We start from the raw sequence: 18,075 nt of genomic DNA on the forward strand, positions 1-18,075 counted from the left end.
GTGTTGGTTTGGCGAATGTGTTGGTTTGGCGAATGTGTTGGTTTGGCGAATGTGTTGGTTTGGCGAATGTGTTGGTTTGGCGAATGTGTTGGTTTGGCGAATGTGTTGGTTTGGCGAATGTGTTGGTTTGGCGAATGTGTTGGTTTGGCGAATGTGTTGGTTTGGCGAATGTGTTGGTTTGGCGAATGTGTTGGTTTGGCGAATGTGTTGGTTTGGCGAATGTGTTGGTTTGGCGCATGTGTTAGTTTGTCGCATGTGTTAATTTGGCGCATGTGTTAATTTGGCGCGTGTGTTGGTTTGGCGAGTGTGTTGGTTTGGCGCATGTGTTAGTTTGGCGAGTGTGTTGGTTTGGCGCATGTGTTGGTTTGGCGCATGTGTTGGTTTGGCGCATGTGTTGGTTTGGTGCATGTGTTGGTTTGGCGAATGTGTTGGTTTGGCAAATGTGTTGGTTTGGCAAATGTGTTGGTTTGGCAAATGTGTTGGTTTGGCACATGTGTTGGTTTGGCACATGTGTTGGTTTGGCGCATGTGTTAGTTTGTCGCGTGTGTTAATTTGGCGCGTGTGTTGGATTGGCGCATGTGTTAGTTTGGCGAGTGTGTTGGTTTGGCGCATGTGTTGGTTTGGCGCATGTGTTGGTTTGGCGCATGTGTTGGTTTGGCGCATGTGTTGGTTTAGCGCATGTGTTAGTTTGGCGAATGTGTTGGTTTGGCGCGTGTGTTGGTTTGGCGAGTGTGTTGGTTTGGCGAGTGTGTTGGTTTGGCGCATGTGTTGGTTTGGCGCATGTGTTGGTTTGGCGCATGTGTTAGTTTGGCGAATGTGTTGGTTTGGCGAATGTGTTGGTTTGGCAAATGTGTTGGTTTGGCAAATGTGTTGGTTTGGCAAATGTGTTGGTTTGGCAAATGTGTTGGTTTGGCACATGTGTTAGTTTGGCGAGATTGTTGGTTTGGCGCATGTGTTAGTTTGTCGCATGTGTTAATTTGGCGCATGTGTTGGTTTGGCGAATGTGTTGGTTTGGCGCGTGTGTTAGTTTGGCGAATGTGTGGTTTGGCACATGTCTTGGTTTGGCGAATGTGTTAGTTTGGTGCACGTGTTAGTTTGGTGCATGTGTTAGTTTGGCAAATGTGTTGGTTTGGCACATGTGTTAGTTTGGCGAATGTGTTGGTTTGGCACATGTCTTGGATGTGCCTGCAATTTAAATTTTTTAGGATAAGGAATTCGATTAAAACATTTTTGGCTGGTATACCAAACACTTCACCGATGATGTCATCTGTCATCATTATCATGCTTTTGTTCCCCATTGGGGGTCCTTAAAAATGTGCCAAGTCTCAATTTTTTCCATTCAGCGGTTTCTAAGAAATATATTTTTAATTATATGCCTTTAATCCAAGATGGCTGCCAAACCACATGACCTATGATGTCACAATTATCACAAAAACATTCTAAATGGGTTTCGCTCCTACCCTGAGAATTTCGTCTCATTCGGACAAGTGGTTGGTGAGAAAAACGAGGTGTACCCTGTGGCCTGTACCGACAACCTGAAAACATGCCTCCGGCCACCTTCGGGGGCAGAGGCATAAAATGTCTTTGGAATGAGAGCCCAGCTATCTTCCAGACTCAGAACGGACATTCTAACCATTACACCACCGAGGCTGGTTCCATAAAACCACCTTTTCACGTGACTACTGTTGAAGCTCAAAATAAATATTAAAGTACCCAAACGCTTCAGATTCCAATTCAAGGTGCTGCAGAAAAAGACAACGATGGCATTTCTTTGTTCTTAAAATGTTTTATTGAAACTTTCAAGGTCATTTTGTCATGACGTTTACATTGAAAACAAAAACAGAGTATTGGGGAATCAAAACAGTCATTTCTACGTACAGCAAGTTATTTCACAAGAAAATCATATTTTGATGCAAACCAAGTCTCCAGATTAAAAAAAAAAGAAGTGTAAAAAAGAAAATGCCAATTTGACCAATTCAAGTTTTACTTCATTTGCCTACTTCAAAAAGTGATGGAAGTTCTCGCCACCAATTAAAAATTACAAAACAATAGGAAAGTTTTACGTTGATGCGTTTCATTTGTTTGTTTTCAAGGATAGTTATAATTACGTCAAAAATGTACTTTCTCATTTTTTTGTTTAACGATTGAAATGCACTATTGACTAACCATCGTGAAAAGGTGGTTAATAGTAGATACGTCGAATTGGTATTGGCCAAAAAAAAAAAAAATTAATGTAGACAATTTAAACAAACACAAATTTTCTCAAATCGGATTTCTTGCCCACAAGGCAATTCTTCAGGATAAAGTAAATCAAATTACATTTTTATTCCTGAGAGCAGAATTGATCATATTTGATCATGAGAGCCTGAGAGCAGAAAACCTTCGTTGGCAGAAACCGATTTTTTATTATTAGCACAACATTAAGCCGCAAACGTGTAATTTAAGATCAAAATAAAAGTACCATTTTTCCTCATCGGTATTTATAGATGTCACAGATGCCGTTTGTAAGTGTCTAAATTTACACACTTGGATAGAAAAGTTTTCTTTTTTATCATCATTATGACCGTCAACGTGAACCCTGTTTGCACAAACACACCAATTGTGAGATCCGTAAATGACAAGTTTTGCAAGTGACAACATGGAGACATTTGACTGTAGAACCCAAGAGCTAGACCGAATAGGGGATTTGCAAGCTATCTAGCGCAAGCACCATTTTGAATTTTTCATCATGGGTGTTGGTAGTTCTGGATCGCCATGTGGTCGTTTACATGACCCCACAATGTACAAATTGCAGCCGGTACGATGTTTGGCAATAACGAACAGTTAGTAATAGCGACTTCAAATTCTCAGTCTCCTCAAATTCCATTTGGAACGATTGCTCGACTTGGAGAACTACCGGTGCCGTTTATTTGAAACCATGTGCAATAGCTCGGCATATCTCCTATCCCGTAGTCTTCGGTAAAAAAAATATTCTTCCTTTGGAGGAAAGTACGAAAATTTGGTAAGAAGCATTCCTTCGTTTTGTTGTACTGAAATTCCGAATGTTTGCAGCAACATAATGACAGATATAATATATGAAATCATGCAATCAAAACCTGACTTTAAAATGCTCACAAAAGCATGATGATAATAATAATAATAATATTATTAGCATGTGGCCAATAAGACGACAACATGTACAGCATATTCAAAAAGCAGTGATTTTAGATTTCGAGAGTACCAGAGCCGTCTTTAAGATGACTAGCGACCATCATCAAAGCTTTCAAATGTTAAGACTATTCGTACACCCTTTGGAAAGGGATGCACGAGAAAGGCACAACAGGGCATACATCATTGCAGCCCTTCATAAACACCATAGCCCCAAACGCTAAAGCAGAGCCCTTCCAACCGTACCGAAAACAACTTCGAGAGTACGTACCAATGCACTGTGACCTAATACCGCGTACTGAGTTTTGGTTTCTATGCTCAGTAGCAAAGGGGTAAAAGTTGAACTTTTTTTGTTCCAAAACAAGCTAAACATTTCAAACCAGTGTGTATAATTTTACATGTGCAACTATTCCATTTAGCCTGCCAAATGCGTGCAAAAATATACATTTCATTAAAAAAAAATTTCTTATTTCAAATCTTCGACGTGCACAGAGTGCAGCGTCACGAGTATCAAAATATGTGCCAGCACATACACGATTCGGCACAAACCAGCTCTGCCTTTTCAAGCTCTGATAAACCAACATTATTTTCCAATATATTTAACCTCGAAGCCACGTCTATGGCAAGCGATACGCCAAAAGTAGTTTTACACCACTGAGTTCATTTTTCCGAATGAAAGCGACATAAATTAAGTAATAAAAAAAACAAAAAAAACCCTTTTATCTGCACAACGCTGCAGCTACATTCACCACTTCGTGAATCAGGAGAGTTTGGATGGAGAAGAACGAACACACAAACATTTTGCCATGATCAATGCAGATGCGCAGACAACAATCGTGTGCAAACCGCCCGCCTTTAAAATACAGAAGCACAATGCATTAGTTTATAAACAACGTTAAACACTGGATAAAATTACTCAATCGTGTTAAAATTTGTTTAAAAAAAAACAAAAACAAAAGAAAAATCTCAGTCCCTGCCTGCCTCCTCTTCAGTATTTGTTTGTGATTCTTCTTCATTTTGAACAATATCTATTCGATAAAAACATTGCGAGAAAAAAAAGGTTTGATATTATCAGTGCTATGTACACACACACGTACACTTAAATAATAAAATAAAAAACAAACGTCATTATGCAATCATTGTGAAACCTTGATAACTTTAAACTCGGGGAGGAAATTCAATATATATATTTTTCTTTTAACATCGCCGTCTTTAAATATTGAAAAGCGATTGAAAAGTCACCGTGATGGTAACTGATGTGCGAGCACGAAGTGTCGAGATTTAAGAACTTTTATGTATGCTATCTGTCGGTATTTCTCTAAGAACGTTTGATCGTATTGGACGGTTTTTCCGGCTTTGGACCTTTTTGGATCATGTGACAAGTCGCAATCTCGCTTTGACACCGTTTCTTTGAAAGGATAAGAAAAAAAAAGGCCCCACTGGTTTGGCGCTGGGCATTCATGGCGAGCATTCTGTTATGATAAAAAATGGCCATTCCCAGGTTTACGAGCTGCTGGTAGTGCCAACTAGAAGATAAGACCCGTTGCTTTGTTTCACGGGAATAGCAATGTTATACATAGAGATAGATTTGCGTATGCTTTAGAAGGCGGTGCATAATCAGAAATAGTGTTTGATAGGGCAATTTATTACTGTTATATGAATAAAATGGAGATGTTGAAAGAAAAAGTATTGAATAGAACAAGCCTTTTCTGAATCTAATCAATATGAGAAATGGGATTGAATGAGACTCACCATTGTTATAGGTGAAGAAGATGTGCTTGTTTTATAGTGTTTGTTTTAAACTGTAAATTGTTGGAGGCCGGACGCACGCAGGCACACTGCGACCGAGCTACTTTCCAATATTAGATGTACAGCCACACATCTTGGTATATGCAGTTTACTGCATGCTTAGATGTACAGCTGTGTGTTTACTCCTCCTCAGATGAGGGCAAAACAAAACATGATAACTATGGGAAGCGAGTTCAGTTCACAGCCAGATTTGTGTTTCAAAGAAGGTGGTAAAATGTTTTTTTGTTTTTTTTTAAACACTGTACTTACAAATTTCTTTTTTAATGGACGGATGTACGATGTTTTGGTTACGAAAGAATAGGCAGCATGCCGTAACCGAGGCAGGCAGGTCTGAAATCCGAGTTATGCTATCGAAGAGCGGAAGAAATAACAGATAAAGACGTTGACAAATAATTCTGAACAGATTAAATAATTATATTGAACAAAAAAAAGACTGCAAACAATTGAAAGCAACCTTTACACAAGCCTGTTGAGGTGAAAGCATGTGATGTTCACCTACGGAAATACAAAAATAATCCTCGTTTACAAAGACAAATTAAAAACATTCCTTGGAACATGGCAGGAAAATGACGTTTACTATTGCAAATTAAATTCACCGTTCCGTGGGACACCCTGCATACAATATTAACCCGGCTCTAATGGAGCCAAAAAGTTCCAAAACAACAATAATTGCATATTTGATCATTTGTATACATCTACGAGTTTGGTTAATTCACCACACTTGAATTTCTTTTTAAAGGCAAGAAGGAATATTTTAAAAGTCTCTTATTGAGGTGAAGAAAAGTTCATAAAGTGATCTTATTCTTATTTTGGGAAAGACAGTAATTGATTAAAAGGATTTTTTAAAGGTTATCTATCTATCTTGGTACCTGGTTTGAGGAAAGGTTCAGAAGAAAAAAGAAAATTCAATACATCCACACACAAACGTACACACATGCATACATGGAGATGGGCTTTGCTGCCATGGTCCTTTGGGTGAATTACCGTACTGCAAACGCAGAAAAAAAAAGAGGCTAAAAAATATAAAAGTCCTAAACCAATCAAGATTTGAATGCATCACTAATGCAGTTGAACAAGTGCTCAAAATTGCACCCATCCCAACCCCTTCCACCCCACTCCCCCCTTGGGGGGGCCTCAATAACAGGCTCACCAAGAAACCAGAGTGTTCAGTCTGTTAGAGGATGCTAAGAGTGGATGTGGACAAATGGGTGGTGAAGGAGTTCCTCAGCCGACGGTCGCACCTTTGCCTCCACAAAGATACATCGCAGATAGTCCCGCGCGTGTTCGGAGTTGTGCGGTGGCAGCTCCGGGTTGGTGGGCTGCGTAGCAATTTTGAAAATAGCAGCCATTGCTTCATACTCGGCCCACGGGGGCTTTTCTGTGAGCATCTCTACGACAGTGCAGCCGATGCTCCTGCAAAGACAGAGGTGTGATGCTTTGAGTACGTTCCACATACAACACAGGAACGGCATTCCACATCTAAAACTGGAACAACACTTGGTAAAGTGCATACCTCCATCAGGCTGAACTGGTTATGCTTTGTATCTGACTGTTAGACCGAATCTACATCCAGACCCAAACAAAAACTTAATCAAGCTTGTTCTTGTCACCTAACCAACTCATCCACCTCGTTTCGTCATAATCCTTCCACAACATTTTAAAATATCAGGCTATTATATATCATTCTTGGCTCCATCTCTCGAAAAAATAGTCGTATCCAGACCCGGGCTGTCATCACATTCAAATAAATTCTTCCTTAACTCACAGACAACCCATCCACCAAATTTTGTTCGAATCCGTCCACCCTTGGTGAAGGTAATGACGCACATGCACGCACACGCACACACACACACACACACACACACACACACACACACACACACACACACACACACACACACACACACACACCATTTTGTTGCGTCGTTTGTAGTTCTATTTTTTTTCTAAGAACATGGAAACGCATACAATAAGGGTGTATTGATGTCACTTGCCCGCCTACCCTTGCACAGCCAATCAGCAGTGTCTCGCGACTTGTCACCAAGCCACGCAAAGCAGAGATCATGCTTGCTTTGTCTGGGTATTTATCGGTCAATGTGAATAATGAAAATGTTTTTGTCCAAATCAAATCATTTTTGAACCTGCATTGCCTGGATCCTCGGCAATCAATATGGTACAATGTTCAACTCTGTGGCCAGTGTTTTGGGATGCAAAACTGATGGAGACATTGGATCTCATTTTATATTTACATATATAGACACACACACACACACACACACACACACACACACACACACACACACACACACACACACACACACACACACACACACACACACACACACACACACACACTGTCGTGTTCCCGGGGTGTACACCCCGGGGGACGGATAGCCGAACAAGCTTTACACCCCGAGGCATTTAATTCAACTATTGTGGAGTTAATACGCACGGGGGATAAGGCAGTGAAGGGTACCGAAGCTCTTACCTGCACGGACCCCACTGGACGTCTTCGAACCTGGTAATCAACTCAACCCGACACGGAATTAAAATGTACAATAATATTGTTTAATAAAATAAATGCCAGCCTGGTGTTGGGCTAGCGGCTAGGGTGCCAGCTTAGGATCCTAGGATCCTGGGTTCGAATCCCGGTCGATCGCTGAATTAACACCAGGGGGGTTGACTCAGCCTGTCATCCTTCCGAGGTCGGCAAATTGAGTACCAGTTCACTGGTAATTCCCTGTTTGTCGTAAAAAGGCGACAAAAAGGGTTGGCGGCAGGAAGGGCATCCGGCCGTAAAACATTGCTTCAAAAAGGGGACCAAAAAACAACAACAACCACGGTCCCCGAAAAAGGCCAACCCCCGCTTGCGGGGAAAAATGGCCTCTAAAGGTGTTTTTTGTTTTTTTTTAAACAATAAAATGCACGACAAAACCAATATCCTAAATGAAGCGCCCCCACACAGACTCGTATACAACACGAGGGGATGAACACGAAAGCTCCAACATTTTGAAAGGGAAAAAATGTAGTGTTTGTGACTTAGCTCTGGTCCCCTTGATCGTCCGGGGTCGCCACAGGCCCCGTCCCATGTCCCTGCGTGGGAAACACAAGCCTCGGCACACAGTCCGTGCGCGGGAAACACAGGCCTCGGCGCGCAGTCCGTTCACCCCAGGCTCCGAGCGCGAAGCGAGCAGGCAGAGATCCCTCGGGAGCGGGAGCAGGCAGAGAGAGCGAGCACACAGGGATCGGCGTCCGCTCCACATAGCACCAGAGTCCACGAGCTGCAACCGCCTTTCGCCACAAAGGTCGAAACAAAGAGCGAGGACAACTGTGTCCGCTTCGAGAGCAGGCAGAGATCCCTCGGGAGCGGGAGCAGGCAGAGAGAGCGAGCACACAGGGATCGGCGTCCGCTCCACATAGCACCAGAGTCCACGAGCTGCAACCGCCTTTCGCCACAAAGGTCGAAACCAAGAGCGAGGACAACTGTGTCCGCTTGTCGTCAAAACCCGGGAGCCAGAGAAGAATACGCGACTGTGCACAATGGGAACCCAGCGCAAGAGATCCAAATCTTCCCCATCACCCATCCCTTTCAAATCTCCTCCCTTCCCCCTTCCCTCCTAAACTCCCCCCATACCCCTCCCCTCCTAGACTCCCCCTCACCCCTCCCCTCCTTGACTCCCCCCTCACCCCTCCCCTCCAAATCTCCCCCATCTCCCATCCCTTTCAAATCCCTCCCCTTGTCCCTTCCCTCCTAAACTCCCCCCTAACCCCTCCCCTCATAAACTCCCCCCTCCCCTTCAAATCTCCCCACCCTCATTTCTTCTCCATTTCCCCCCTCTCACCCGTCCTCCTCAAAGCATCCTCCCCGCTTCTTCCCCCTTCCAACTCTCACCTCCATCTCCCCCAACCTTCTGCCTCGCTCTTCCTCCTCCTCAAATAACACCTCACTGTGCCTCAACCAATCACCATCAAACCTTTTGTCCGCCCCATCCTTCCCTTTCTCCGAGTTATTCTGAAATCTCTGACACACCTCCAACAGCTCTCCCTACTTCTTCCTCCTCTTCCACATCTTACCCTACCCCTCCCTCCCCCTGTTCTGTATCCGATGCTCCCCCTTCCTCTTCATTAACGGTATGGACCTCAAACATCCGGGGCCTTCGTTCAAACTTAACTGATCTCTCCATACAGGTTGCTTCTGACAAACCAGACGTGATCTGCTTAACAGAAACTTTCCTCCTTCATGATGTCTCTGATTCCTTAGTATCTCTCCCGGGTTACTCCCTCCTCTGGTATGATAGACCTGAGCCTCGTCCTGGAGGTGGGGTTGCTATCTTTATAAAAAAAACTCTCTTTCTCACTCGCCCTGCACTGCCCTCTCTCCACCTCACCCCCAGGAATACCTCTGGCTACGGCTTCCCCTTCGCTCCCACCTTTTGTTCATATGTGTGTTGTACCGTCCACCAAACAGTGATGACTCCATCTACATCTCGCTGTCTGATAATATGGACCAACTTCTATCTACTTATCCCAACTCTCTCTTCCTCATATGTGGTGATTTCAATTGTCACCATGCCAGTTGGCTGGGTGTGGGTACCTCTCTCACCAGCCATGGCTCCTCAGCAAAGGACTTCTGCGACTCACTGGGACTGACACAATCTGTAAATTTCCCGACCCGGATCTCAGTCAACGGAGCATCTTCTCTTCTGGACTTGGTTATGACTAACTTCCCTGAAAATATCTGCTGCTCTTCTTCTGCTCCAATCAGCTCATCTGATCATGTGCTTGTTAAAGTGGACATCTCTCTGACCATTCTCAGGGAGCCTCCTCAGCGTCGACGAGTCTGGCATTTCACTCGAGCCAACTGGCACGGTCTTCAAGCAGCCATCAATCATGTGGACTGGTCTCCCATCTCTACCGCCTCTGACATCAACTCATCCTGGGAATACTTCCAAAGTAAATTGCTCTCTCTCATGCACAGATTTATCCCATCTCATCTTCAGTTGTCATAACCTTCCTCCCATCAATGGTACAGTGGTACACGGAATCTTGTGGTGAGGCTGTTTCCCAGAAACTACTTGCCTTCGTCTCCTGGAAAGCAAATCCAACGGAAGGAAATCTCATTTCCTTTCACAAAGCCCGAAACAAGTGTGTGTCCACCCTCAGGAGAGCCAGGAAACAATATTTCTCCGTTCTCAAGACCGAACTCTCTTATCTGTCTCCCTCTTCCAAATCCTGGTGGCGTCTGGTCAAATCTGTTTCTGGTGTTTGTTCCCCCTCCATCCCCTCCCTTACCTCAAACGGCTACACAGGTGACTCCGCACGTGAAAAAGCTGAATGCCTCAACTCTGTTTTTGCCTCTAAATCTTGTGTCCCAAACCCATCCCTCTCTGTACCCACCGTACCCAGTCGTACCCAGCTGCTCCTGGACTCTGTGTCCTTTCCTCCTGACAAGGTGGAAAAGTTTCTGTCAACCCTCGACTCTGATTCTGCAACTGGACCTGACGGCATCAGCCCACGGGTCCTAAAATCCTGTTCTTCCGCTCTTTCACTCCCTCTCTCTGTTCTCTTCACCCTCTCTTTTGCTCAAGGTCATCTGCCATCTGCTTGGAAATCAGCCAACATCACCGCTTTATACAAAAAAGGTGCAAAAACAGATCCTAGCAACTACAGACCAATCAGCCTTCTCCCAATTATCAGCAAAGTCATGGAATCCATCATTGCTTCGGATATGAAATTTTTCCTCTTCTCCAATGGCTTGATCTCTGATCATCAATTTGGTTTCAGACCAGGTCACTCTACTCTGGACATGCTGCTTCTGCTGTCTCAACAATGGATGGAGGTCCTCAATGCCAAACAGGAAATTAGAGCTGTCTCCCTTGACATATCACGTGCCTTCGATACGGTCTGGCACCCTGCTCTGCTCACCAAACTCTCCTCTTTTGGTATCCATGGAAATCTCCACGCATGGCTGGCGGACTTCCTCTCTAGTCATCGTCAACGTGTGGCCCTGAATGGGTTTTTCTCATCTCCTCTTCCTGTTCAGGCTAGAGTTCCCCAAGGCAGTGTTCTGGGCCCTGTGCTTTTTCTGGTCTTCATCAATGATCTCTCCAACTCTCTTGAAAATCCTCTCTATCTCTTTGCTGATGACTCCACTCTCTGCCGCTCCATTCCTCATCCCTCAGATCGGCAGTCTGCAGCCTCCTCACTCTCTGCAGACCTGGACAAAATCACAGACTGGGCAAACAAGTGGAGCATGTCTTTCAGTCCTGACAAATCTCACACTCTTACGATGTCTCTCTGAAAAGACCGACTGGACAACCCTCCCATCTACTTTCTGAATAATCCTCTTCAAGAAGTTCTGTCACTCAAGCTTTTGGGTCTCACTATCTGCCATGATCTTTCCTGGGAAAACCACATTTCAAATCTGGCCTCCAAAGCCAGTCGCCGACTGGGCATCCTCCGTCGTGCGAAGTCCTTCCTTGGCACACCTGAGCTCCTCACCACATACAAAGGCTTTCATCCGCAGCTCAATGGAATACAGCTCTCCCCTCTGGGCTGGTGCTCTTGCCTCACACCTAGCTCGTCTTCACGCTGTTGAAACCAAAGCGTTCAGAATCATTGGAATCTCCCGCGATGAAGCTACCTCCGAGGGCCTTTCACTTACTCACCGCAGGCAGGTTGGTGGTCTTTCTGTCTTCTACCGACTCCTCTCTGGCCTTGCTCCTCCAGCTCTCTCTGGGCTCTGTCCCCCAAATATTCCTACAGGTCGCACAAGATCTGCCTGCTTCACTCCTTCATTCCTCTTTTCCCCCACCTCTGGAACAAACTCCCTCACTCTCTTCAATCCCACTCCTCCATCCAGGTCTTTAAAACAGCTGTTCACCACCATCTCTTATCTTCCCCCATCCAAAACCTTGATCTTTTCTACCCCCGCTAATTTCACCCCAAATCCACTTTTTTAGAAATACCAACTCCTTCCCTAGAAGTCCTTGGTGTCCTTGTGTTTATACTTCTCCCACCGCCCTCCTCCCCTTCCAACGCCGCCCCCCCTCCCCTTCCCACGCCCCCCCCCCAAGCCCACTCCCTCCCACATATTTCCCGATGTCCCTGTTCGCAAATGTTGTGTTTATGTGCTTCCCCTTCTCTCCCCATCTTGTCTACCGCACCCCTTTTTATATACTTTGTTTGTTTGTCCGTTTGATTTGTTTGTGTGATAAATGTTAGCTCTTTCACGAGCCTCGATTCTGTATACAAAAAAAACAAAAAAAAAAACATACATGCGACTGCAACAGGATTAAAGCCAGGGACTACGAAAGCTCCAACTGTTCGCTATTAAAGTCGGAACAAGACGAGGAAGAACACGAGCTGCGTCCTTCTGCAGGAAACTCGGGACCAAGAAGATCAAAATGTTCTGAACCCAAGCCTTTTGTTCCCTGGGCTATTATATTATGTCATCCAATGACGTCTGCGTGTCCTCCAATACAAGAGTCCCATCTCAGCAGTCTTTTGCTTGAACCAATCACAACCCCTCGGGGCGTGGCCTCACGGACCTGCCTACTTGGCGTTACGATGTGTCGGCTGGCAGCGTCAGCGGTATTGTTCAAATCTTGGTTCCGGTTACTTTTATTTGGTGTTTATTTTAGGTGTGGAGTGCAAGGCGGGTGTGGTTTGTGTCATATAACGAACAAAGGAGAAATTTCAGAGGCCATTTACATACAGGGAATTTACCATTAATCCCTAATTCGCATAACCCCACCCCTCGACATGGGGACAAATATACACTTACGTGACATCCTGCCTAACGGATTCCCGACTTATGTACATGGGGGGTTTCTTCTTCTTCATCACGACATTCGGAGCACACTATACGATACACTTCTACCTGGACTTAGGTAATCCATTGCCTACCCTCGATAAACGTAACAATATATATATATATATATATATATATATATATATATATATATATATATATATATATATATATATATATATATATATATATATATAGACTTTATTTTAGTCACAACAAAATGTCAAAACGTAGTGAAATGGATCTTGCAATCGGTCCTGTTTAGGCAGACACAGCATAACTATTATTTTTGATTACAGACAGGCAAAAGAGTTCTTACTTGCACCTAGAATACACGAAGGTAAAGCATTTCCAGCGAACAAATTTCCAGATATTAATTTCTTTGTACAGTCATGTGAAAAAGTAAGTACACCCCATGTAAAGTTTTGACTTTTTCAACATATTTCAACATACAGCTATTTGATCTTCATTTCAACAATGTTGATAGATAAAGGTGATATAATATAACAAATATCATGAAACATTTACATTTTGTAGTCCATTATATAATTTAAATAAACATAAATGCAAATTTCGCATGTGGAAAAAGTAAGTACACCCCTACATTTGTCACTATTTTAAATACCTAAAATTAGAATCAGGTGCACCAGCTCAGGTGCAAATGATTAGAACATCGTTAGAGAGGATCTTGGAGGAACCTGTCTTATTTAAACCTCAGACATTTAGTTTGGTTTGCTCGTTGTTGTTGAAGTGTGCGGCATCACCATGCCGCAATCAAAAGAGCTCTCTGAGGCCTTCAGAAAGAAGGTTATAGATGCCTACGAGTCTGGGAAGGGATTAAAAAAGATCTCCAAACAATTTGAAATCAATCATTCGACTGTCCGGAAGATCATCTACAAGTGGAGAAGATTCCAAACAACTGCCAACCTGTTCAGGCCAGGCCGTCCCAGCAAGTTCAGCCCGAGAGCAGACCGCAAGATGCTGAAAGAAGTCTCCAAGCACCCCAGAATGTCATCACGGGACCTACAGGTAGCTCTTGCCACTGTTGATGTCAAAGTGCACGAGTCTACCATAAGAAAGAGGCTGCACAAATTTGATCTACATGGGAGGTGTGCCAGGGGGAAACCTTTGCTGTCCAGAAACAACATCAGGGCAAGACTAAAGTTTGCCAATGAACACCTAGGCAAAGACCAGCACTTCTGGAACAATGTGCTCTGGACAGATGAGTCAAAGGTAGAGCTATTTGGCCACAGTACCAGAAGACATGTTTGGTGAAAACCAAAGACAGCATTTGACCACAAGAACCTGATACCAACTGTAAAGCATGTTGGTGGAAATATTATGGTTTGGGGCAGCTTTGCTGCATCAGGGCCTGGGCAGCTCACCATCATAGAATCCACTATGAATTCTTCATTGTACCAGACGGTGCTTGAGGATAATGTGAGGCCATCTGTCGGAAAGTTGAAGCTCAACCGAAGGTGGACCTTGCAACATGACAATGACCCTAAACATACCAGTAAATCCACCAAGGAATGGCTGAAAAGAAAGAAATGGAGGGTTCTGGAATGGCCAAGTCAAAGCCCGGATCTAAATCCCATCGAGATGTTGTGGGGGGATTTGAAACGAGCTGTGCATGCAAGAAACCCCTCAAACATCGCACAGCTGAAAGAATTCTGCATGGAGGAGTGGGCAAAAATTTCTCCCAGTCGATGTCAGAGACTGGTAGACAGTTATAAGAAACGCCCACTTGAGGTTGTTTCTGCCAAAGGGGGCAACATCACCTATTAGAGCCAAGGGTGTACTTAGTTTTTCCACTTGCGAAGTTTGCATTGATGTTTATTTAAATTATACAATGGACTACAAAATGTAAATGTTTCATGATATTTGTTTTATTATATCACCTTTATCTGTCAATATTGTTGAAATGAAGATCAAATAGCTGTATGTTGAAATATGTTGAAAAAGTCAAAACTTTACATGGGGTGTACTTACTTTTTCACGTGACTGTAAGATGACAACTAATGAAGTGCAATTTGAGATCAGGACATTTTGAATAACAGGCAAGGCCTTTGCATCAGCAATGCTGCCACTCACCAGATATCGGCCTTGCGGCCATAACCGTCGCCGTTGATGACCTCTGGGCTCATCCAGTACGGCGTGCCTGTGACAGAGCGCAAGGCTGTGCCTGCGGAGCAGATGGTCTGCAGCCGCCGGCTCGCCCCAAAGTCCCCGAGTTTGACATTTCCCACAGAGTCACGAAGTATGTTGGCTCCTGGAAAAAGAAGGCACACGAGGCTCCAGTGAATCATTACCAAAAGTGATAAAAAGGAGGAGCATCAACAATTAAGGCCTAAATGTGGCGCAGTCTTGGACTTCCTCCAACTTCACTGGATGTATGCACAGACGTGCAACATAAAAATTAAATCCAAGCCGAGTTGTAATGTTTTTTTTTTTTGTTCTTTTGTTTGTGGTACAATATTGTGTGAGAAGTGTTATGATTTATGGGAGCGAGACATGGGTAATGAACGTAGAGCAGCAACGAAGGCTGGAAAGGGTGGAAATGCGAATGGTTCGGTGGATGTGCGGAGTACCGTTGAGAGAGAGGAAGACAAATGATGAATTGCGAAAGATGATGGGAATAGAGCCTGTGATTGATGCTGTGAAGAGGAACAGGTTGAGATGGTTTGGTCATGTGTTGAGGAAGGATGAAAATGACTGGTTGAGAAGAGTGATGGAAATGAAGGTAGAAGGAAGTAGAGGACGGGGAAGACCGAGAAAGACGGCTAAAGATGGTGGAAGAAGAAATGCGGGCAAGGGGGTTAACAAGGAGAGATGCAGAAAATAGGGCAAAATGGAGAAGATCGTCATGGGGCCCGCAAGGCCAATCCCCGCTCTAGTAGGGGAAATGGCCTTAAAATGCATGTTGTTGTGTTGTTGTTGTTTGTGGTACAATAATAAAGGTACAACAAATTTAAACTATAGAGTTCATAGAACATGATACCCCACACAGAGTTACTTAAATAGTAATTAAATAATGGTTTTAACTATCGTTAAAAAATAAAAAAAAAACAATCAGACTTTTGTGCTATCGAAGTAGTCCAAAAGCAGTCGTGAACACCACACTTATACACTACCCCATTTAACTTTATTTAAATTGATGCACTTCAAAACTGGAGGTTCTCGGAAGTAATATGAAGGCGATTTGTGCACCAGTTTTCAAGTATATAATTAAATTTAAAGAAAATAAAGATTGTAAAAATCGTATTAATTAATTAATTCGGGTTTTACCGCGCTTTCCAACATTGTCTATTAATTACATCATCCTATCTAACATGTTACATTTGTAATTCATGCTTGTTGTTTGTGTCCATTATGAGCGTGTGCGCACGCGTGCATGTGTATGTGCGTATGTGTAACAAGTTTCCTGTTTGGAATGATTTTCCATGTTGTTGGATTGCCAGGGAGGCAGACAGAATTAAAACAAATTATCTCACTCCTCTCTGCTCATGTGAGATCGGGATGAATTGAAAGCCAAAGTACCGTACCTTAAAACGAGAAGCTTAGTTTCCGATTAATGTTCAAAATACAACATTAGATTTAGATACATTGCTCCGCAATCATAAACTGACGATCGTAAACTGACAAGACAGACGGACGGACGGACATGAACCAATATTACTTAACTCAGCTTTTCACTTCGCATGTGCGGGGTAAATATCCCAGTAATTGATCTACCTATACTGCAGGGGTCAGCAACCTTTTTGACATGAAGTGCCAGTTTGAAATGATCTTGTTAATTTGTGTGCCATATCAACATTAAATTTAATTATGACATCACATCAAAAAAATATTTCCAACAGACATGGAATTTTATTCCATCCATATAGGCTACATGCACAGCAACAACATTTTAAAGAAACATTTATCTCTCATAATCAGGACATTGTAATCATTTTATCATTGTTAAATTTGTCCCCCATACAACAACAACAACATGCATTTTAAAAGGCCATTTTCCCTGCTAGAGCGGGGGTTAGCCTTGCGGTCCCCATGACAATCTTCTCCATTTTGCCCTATTTTCTGCATCTCTCCTTGTTAACCCCCTTGCCCGCATTTCTTCTTCCACTATCTTTAGCCAAGTCTTTCCCGGTCTTCCCCGTCTTCTACTTCCTTCTACATTCATTTCCATCACTCTTCTCAACCAGTCACTTTCATCCTTCCTCAACACATGACCAAACCATCTCAACCTGTTCCTCTTCACAGCATCAATCACAGGCTCTATTCCCATCATCTTTCGCAATTCATCATTTGTCTTCCTCTCTCTCAACGATACTCCGCACATCCGTCAAACCATTCGCATTTCCACTCTTTCCAACCTTCGTTGCTGCTCTACGTTCATTACCCATGTCTCGCTCCCATAAATCATAACACTTCTCACACATGCAGCATACACCTTTCCCTTCAGCTTCAACGACACTCCCCTCATCATCAGCACGCCACTCAATTCCCGGAACTTCTTCCATGCACATCCCACTCGAGCAACCGTTGCCGAGTCTGATCCACCTTCTCCATTCAGCATGTCTCCGAGGTAGCAAAATGTTTTCACACCTTCCGGCTTCACGCCGTCTCCAAGATCCAACTCAATATTTCCTCCATCTGCAGCTCCCTCTGTGCAAACCTTACATTTGAATGTAGCTGCCACACTGGTTAATGACCCTCTCAGACCACTACATTTTTGATGAACCCACTCAGCGCACATTGTACACTGAATGGAGTTCACTCCGACACCCTTCCTACACACAGCACAGGGCCACTTCCCAGTTCTTTCCACCTCACCACATGCTTTACCACTTGCCATCACCTTCGTCTTTCCGATATTCACCTTCAGACCTTTTGTCTCCATACATTCCTTCCACGTGTTCATCTTTTCCTTCAGTCCATCCATACTTTCCGCAATCAACACCAGATCATCTGCATACAACTCCCACGGTAAACCCTCCTTTACGTTCTGAGCCAGCACCTCCATCACAGCTACAAATAGTAGTGGACTTAGTACCGACCCCTGATGCACTCCCACCTTCACCTCAAACTCACCACTGTTCCCGTCCTTCGTCCTTACAGCTGTGCGCGCTCTTTTGTACATTGCCATCACTACTCTGATCAACCATTCCTCCACTCCTAACTTCCTCAATGCCCATGTCAATACTTTGCGTGGAACCCGATCGAATGCTTTCTCCAGATCAACAAACCCAAGAAACAACTTCTTCCTCTTCTCCATGTACTTCTCCTGCAACTGCCTCACAATG

At 43.8% G+C, this 18,075-nt stretch overlaps 1 protein-coding gene across 1 annotated transcript in view; it reads right to left on the reverse strand.

The window, feature by feature from the left end:
• Nucleotides 1-1,766: 1,766 nt before the first annotated feature.
• The window catches only part of LOC137434451 (mitogen-activated protein kinase kinase kinase 2), a 151,720-nt gene continuing 135,411 nt past the window's right edge, over nucleotides 1,767-18,075 (reverse strand). Inside the window, exons 15-16 of the mRNA XM_068127456.2 lie at nucleotides 14,864-15,041; nucleotides 1,767-6,369 (exon numbers count right to left, since the gene is read on the reverse strand). Coding sequence (XP_067983557.1) covers nucleotides 6,141-6,369; nucleotides 14,864-15,041 — 407 coding nt within the window. The 3' untranslated portion in view covers nucleotides 1,767-6,140. The remainder of the gene's footprint in view (nucleotides 6,370-14,863; nucleotides 15,042-18,075) is intronic.

The sequence above is a fragment of the Myxine glutinosa genome, chromosome 10 (genome assembly GCF_964187855.1).
Source record: "Myxine glutinosa chromosome 10, kmMyxGlut1.1, whole genome shotgun sequence".
Taxonomy (NCBI): domain Eukaryota; kingdom Metazoa; phylum Chordata; class Myxini; order Myxiniformes; family Myxinidae; genus Myxine; species Myxine glutinosa.